The following is a 6,238-nucleotide window of genomic DNA, read 5'->3' as shown; positions in this document are numbered from 1 at the left end:
AAAAATTACACTTTCATATACGAATTAAACAAGATTGATCGAACTCATGCACAATAATTTATTTTAATTTAAACAGTAACGATTCAATATATCTTCAATCCCAATACGCTAACTGTTGAAAAAATATACTGTAATAATTCAAGTGTTAAATTTTAAATACCAAAAATGGAAATATTTTTGTTTAAAGTACTTGGCTGTAAAATTCAAGACTAGTAAACGGTCCTCCACAACTTGCACATACCTACTACACTCGTATTCTTTTAAAGATGTTCCCATTGATTTTATGTTATTTAGTGATGAATCATTTATATAAAATTCTTACGATATTGTAGTAGTATAAATTACAATAAGTCTGTTGATGAATATACAATACATAATTGGCCTTGATTAAATTTTATTTTGATCCCAAGAGTTATACACAACTATGTCTCGTGTCTACGGGATCATATGTGTTACTACTTCGTTGTTATTGATGTGTTGTCTCTCATTCGCGATAGCTGGGAACAACAAAACAGACAAGCTAGCATTGCTCGAATTCAAGGCAGGAGTAACTGATGACCCTCTTGGAGTCATGAGCTCATGGAATGACACCATCCATTTTTGTGAGTGGTACGGCGTTACTTGTGGTCATCGACACCAAAGAGTGACCATACTAGACTTGAATTCCTCCAAGCTCAAAGGTATTATTTCACCTTATCTTGGAAATTTAAGCTTCTTAATTAAACTATTCTTGTATGATAATAGTTTATCTGGCATAATACCACCTTCCATTGGTCGTTTGCATAGGCTGCAACGTCTTGGGTTGAATAATAATTCCTTTGGAGGGGAAATTCCATCGAGTTTAGCAGGTTGCTATAGCCTCATTGGAGTAGGCTTTGCGGGAAACAATTTGGTGGGAGAAATCCCATCTACACTTGGTTCGATGTCAACTTTGAAGTTTCTTCTTTTGGGAAGGAACAACTTGACGGGTAACATTCCTTCATCTATAGGGAACTTATCATCACTTTCGACGCTATCTCTAACAGGAAACAGTTTAGTTGGAAGGATCCCAGATAGTATAGGCAAATTAAAGAATCTAACCAATTTGTATCTATCCGACAATAAGCTTTCGGGATTAGTACCACCCTCAATCTTTAACCTCTCTTTATTGAAAGAATTAGGACTATCCCAAAACGACTTCGAAGGAAAACTTCCTTCGGATTTAGGTAACACCCTTCCACTCCTTGAAGTGTTTTCTATAAGCAACAATCAATTCAATGGAGAAATTCCTGCTTCAATGTCCGATTCTTCAAATCTAAAAATACTCGAGTTAGCGACTAATAATCTTCAAGGACAAGTTCCTTCTTTCCGTAAGTTGACAAATCTTACTAGACTTGTCCTTCAACAGAACTCCTTAGGGAATGGCCAAGCTGGAGATTTGGATTTTATTTCATCTTTGGCCAATGCAACCAATTTGCAATGGTTAGAGATAGGCCAAAACAACTTCAACGGGTTCTTTCCAAAAATCATATGCAAATTTTCATTTCTTACTACTTTGATATTAAATAATAACAACATAGCGGGAGAAATTCCAGATTGCATTGAAAAATTGACGAAACTACATATGTTTGCGGCCAATAACAATGCACTTGTTGGGACCATTCCGCAAGGGATTGGAAAACTCCAAGATCTCATGTCTCTACATTTAGAGGATAACCATCTATCTGGAGTCATTCCACCCTCGATTGGAAACTTAACCATGTTAGCTATTTTAACTTTGTGTAACAATGATCTCGAGGGCCAAATACCCTCGAGTTTGGGAAATTGTGGATCTCTAATTCAATTATTTCTTTGTAATAATAGTCTTAGCGGCAACATACCCTCAGAGTTATTTAGTCTCACCTCCTTGTCTGTTGCACTTGATATTTCTGGAAACCAACTAACAGGGTCTTTGCCCGACGAAGTTGGGCATATGATCAACCTTAATGGCTTAGATATCTCTCGAAACAAGTTATCAGGTAACATTCCAAGCTCTCTTGGTAGTTGTATGTCCTTAGAGTTGTTATTCTTGTGGCAAAACAATTTTAATGGCATCATTCCCGAAGCATTGCAGACATTAGAGGGCCTTATTGAGTTAGACTTGTCATACAACAATTTATCCGGTGTGATCCCGAAATTTCTAGGCAATCTACATCTACAAAGCCTAGATATATCAAACAATAATCTTGAAGGTGAAGTACCCACTAACGGATTCTTTAGTAATACAAGCGGTCTTTTGATAAGTGGGAATAGTCATCTATGCGGAGGCATACCCGAGTTAAAGTTGCCCAAGTGCAGGTTCACCCGCGACACCCATAAAAGACGAGTGGAGCGTAGGAAAAAATTGATGATCGCGGTTCTTTTTGGGATTACTGGAGTTTGTTTGTTCGTGTCTATACTTGTGTTGTTATTATGCAATTTCTGTAAGAGAGAGAAGGCAATGGAACCCGTTACTTCTAACAATGATATAGAAAATTTTCCGAATATTTCTTATCAAATGTTGCTTAAAGCTACAAATGGCTTTTCCTCCGAACATGTGCTTGGAAGTGGTGTATCTGGGGTTGTATACAAGGGAACTCTCGACGAGGAAGGATCAAGTATTGTTGCCATCAAGAAATTTAATCTAGAGTATCGCGGTGCTTTGAAGAGTTTTTTGGCTGAATGTGGAGTACTTCAAAGCATTCGACATCGTAATCTTGTTAAGGTGATAACAGCTTGTTCAAGCATTGATCATCAAGGTAGAGATTTCAAGGCTTTGGTTTATGAGTACATGTCGAATGGCAGCTTGGAAGATTGGTTGCATCCACCTGAGACAACTAGTGTCGTCGAAGGCACAAATGATACCTCGAAGTACTTGAATCTTTATCAAAGACTCGATATTGCAATTGATGTCGCATTTGCTTTGGATTATCTTCACCATCATCATGGGGCTTCCGTAGCTCATTGCGACCTCAAGGCGAGTAATGTCCTCCTCGATGATGATATGGTTGCACATGTCGGCGACTTTGGACTTGCCAAGTTCTTCACAGAAGCCAACAACGCCATTCATACAAGTCAATCTAGCTCTATTGGAGTCGGAGGAACAATTGGTTATGCTCCTCCAGGTAACAAAAGTCGTCTTAATAGTCTAAATTTTATTTTTTGTAAATTCCACCTTTTTTTTCCCCATAATAACACTTGCAAAACGTATGATGCTGTGCAGAATATGGATTGGGAAATGAGGTGTCTACTAGTGGCGACGTCTATAGTTTCGGGATTCTTTTACTAGAATTGTCTACAGGAAGAAGGCCTACAAATAATATGTTTAAAGAGGGTCTAAGTCTACATAGCTTTGTGAAAGGCGCTCTGCCTCAGCAAGTAACTGAGATTCTAGATCATATTCTTCTAGCAGACATAAACGGAGTGGAGACTAATAACATCATGATATTGGAGGCATTGATTTCAGTACTCGAAATCGCTCTTTCTTGCTCAATCGAGACACCACGAGAGAGGTTGGACATGAGTGATGTTGTTGCAAAGCTAACATCAGTAAGAACAACTCTCCTTGGAACTCGTTTATAGCAACGTAGAAGAATTCGAGCTTATTATAATGATTAATGAAAGAACTACTGTTTCATCCCAATAGAAGATTATTATTGTAAAAAATGTAGGACTAATGGAATATATTTTTATTACGAGTAGAATTTAATATGACTCCATATTGTGAAATGTAGTTTTCTTTTCTTTTGAAAGCCATTTAAGTTTTCTTTTCTTTTCTCTCGGCGTCATAAGTTCATGGAATGACACCCTCCACTTTTGTGAGTGGTATGGTGTTACTTGTGGTCATAAGCACCGCCAGAGAGTGACATCACTAGACCTGAGTTCCAAATGTGATGCCATGAATGCTGCTCATGCAATTTGCAAATATGTCTGTAGGGGCTGCTCCTATCTACCTTGTGTATGATGACGTGTTAAGAATTAGGGAAGAGTTTTATTTCATTTTCTTGTAATCATGTTAAATGAGTCGGAAGTGTGGTTGCCATATGGGATACTAGTTTTAATTCGGAGCGTATTTGTATGAACAATTTTCCGGTTTTCCACAAAGCCTTCAAACTTTTAGTGGACATTAATTATTGATGTATGCGTTCTCGGTTACCCTCAAAAAAAAAAAAAAATAAAAAAAAAAAGAAGAAAAAAAAAACTTGTGTAATCATTTTGCATGAAAACATTGGCATTTTGCTCTAAACTCACAACTCTCATACTCTGGACTCTATCTACAGTCTGTGTTACACTCAGTATTGTTGTCTGGTGTACATCTATAGGCCCTATGCCCCTATTACTGCATTAACATGAAAATAGAATAAGTATGAATGACTAACATTTTTTTTACCCTTTTGCTCTTAAGAAGGGATGAGAAGGGGAAAACTGTGAAGTGAGGGCGTCGGAGCCTTATTACATGGTGTTGTTTCAAGCTGGTAATTAATAGAGTATGTCTTAAATTGTTCTCTTTACAAGAGACTGACATATCACATATGTTAAGCAGGCTGAGAAGGAGGCTTGGAAGAAACAAAAATTGTTGGGTTTTTCAGCAGGCAAAAGCAAAAGCAAAATCAAAATCTAAGGGGTTAAAGAATTCACATTCTTTCAGGGTTTTTAGGAGTTATATTGATACTTTCTTTTCTTGTGTTATTATATATTTTCTGGCAAAAAAAGAGGACTAAGGAACCTACAGCTTATGATGATTCGAAATATTTTCCAAATTTGTCATACCAAATGCTTCTTAAAGCCACAAATGGGTTTTCCTCGAACAGTTTGATTGGTAGCGGTATGTTTGGTGCTGTATACAAGGGCGTGCTTGAAGAGTTTCAATCAACAGTAGCCATCAAGGTGTTTAAGCTTCAAAGTCACGGTGCTGTTAAGAGTTTTATAGCTGAATGTGGAGTTCTTCGTAGCATAAGACACCGGAATCTTCTTAAAATTGTAACAGCTTGCTCAAGTGTGGATTATCAGGGCAGAGATTTCAAAGCTTTAGTTTATGAGTACATGGCGAATGGAAGTTTGGATGATTGGTTACATCCTCCAAATTCAATCATTGGGGTTGAGGAAGAAAATAATATATTAAGACACTTGAGTCTTCGCCAAAGACTTGATATTGCAGTTGATGTTGCATTTTCTTTGGATTATCTTCATAATCATTGTGGTGCCTCCATAGTTCACTGTGACCTCAAGCCAAGCAATGTTCTCCTTGATGATGAAATGGTAGCTTATGTCGGTGACTTTGGCCTAGCCAAGTTCCTCTCTAAAGGTATCAATGACGACTCTCATTTCAATCAATCTAGCTCTATTGGAGTAAGAGGTACTATTGGTTACACTCCTCCAGGTAACCAACTAATGCTCTTATCCCTAGCTATATTCAAAACTATATAAATTTTGTATTATGTATTTTAATTATTTGTATCACATGTTTTTATCATATAAGTTACATGTTATTTTCATATTGACTTTGGAGGCACTACATGCAGAGTATGGTGTGGGAAATGAAGTGTCCACAAGCGGCGATGTCTATAGCTTTGGGATTCTATTACTGGAAATGATTACAGGAAAGAGGCCTACTGATGACATGTTTAAAGGGGGGCTAACCTTACATGGCTTCGTCAGAGAAGCTTTGACTGGAGATGTTGTCGATATCCTGGATCATGTCCTTGCTGAAGACATAGACTCAACAGATAGCAGCTTGATGTTGGAGGCCCTGACTTGTATACTTGAAATAGCACTTTCCTGCTCGACTGAGGTCCCAGCAGAAAGGTTAGACATGAGTATTGTTTCTGCAAAGCTATCATCAATGAAAAACAAGCTCCTTGGAACTCGTTTACAACAACGAAGGAGAATTCGAGGAGGTAATTTATAAATGTATTAACTACTTCATTCCCCTCACTAATGAGTACTGATTATTTCTGTAACAATCAACTTTTCTGTACTTTTTAAAAATTGATTTTATATTCTTTTATTTTTGGTGCAGGGACACGATGGTGATCGATTATTGTGTACACATCAATTTCATGAGTGCATATAGGCGCATAGCACCTATATGTTTAGCATGCATATAAGAGGGCATTATGGGTTTTATATTATTTTTTTCATTTGATGTTTTTCTACGGTGGTACATTTTTGTATACTATAATGTACCATTAAAGTAGAAGTTGTATTAATAGTACTTTTTATGTACTACTATGCATGTGGT

The 6,238-nt window shown here is 37.1% G+C and overlaps 1 protein-coding gene across 1 annotated transcript; it reads left to right on the top strand.

Moving 5' to 3' along the window:
* Window positions 1-317: 317 nt before the first annotated feature.
* On the top strand, window positions 318-5,910 carry LOC145588108 (uncharacterized). The gene is made up of 3 exons (XM_081644755.1): window positions 318-2,839; window positions 5,101-5,377; window positions 5,520-5,910. Exons 1-3 carry the CDS (start codon window positions 425-427, stop codon window positions 5,903-5,905), a joined length of 3,078 nt encoding a protein of 1,025 aa, XP_081500881.1. The 5' UTR covers window positions 318-424; the 3' UTR covers window positions 5,906-5,910.
* Window positions 5,911-6,238: the final 328 nt, after the last annotated feature.

The sequence above is a fragment of the Chenopodium album genome, chromosome 17 (assembly GCF_948465745.1).
Source record: "Chenopodium album chromosome 17, dcCheAlbu1.1, whole genome shotgun sequence".
Classification (NCBI taxonomy): Eukaryota; Viridiplantae; Streptophyta; class Magnoliopsida; order Caryophyllales; family Amaranthaceae; genus Chenopodium; species Chenopodium album.
The sequence above is the reverse complement of the archived record's forward strand: the minus strand, read 5'-3'. Positions and strand labels throughout refer to the sequence as shown.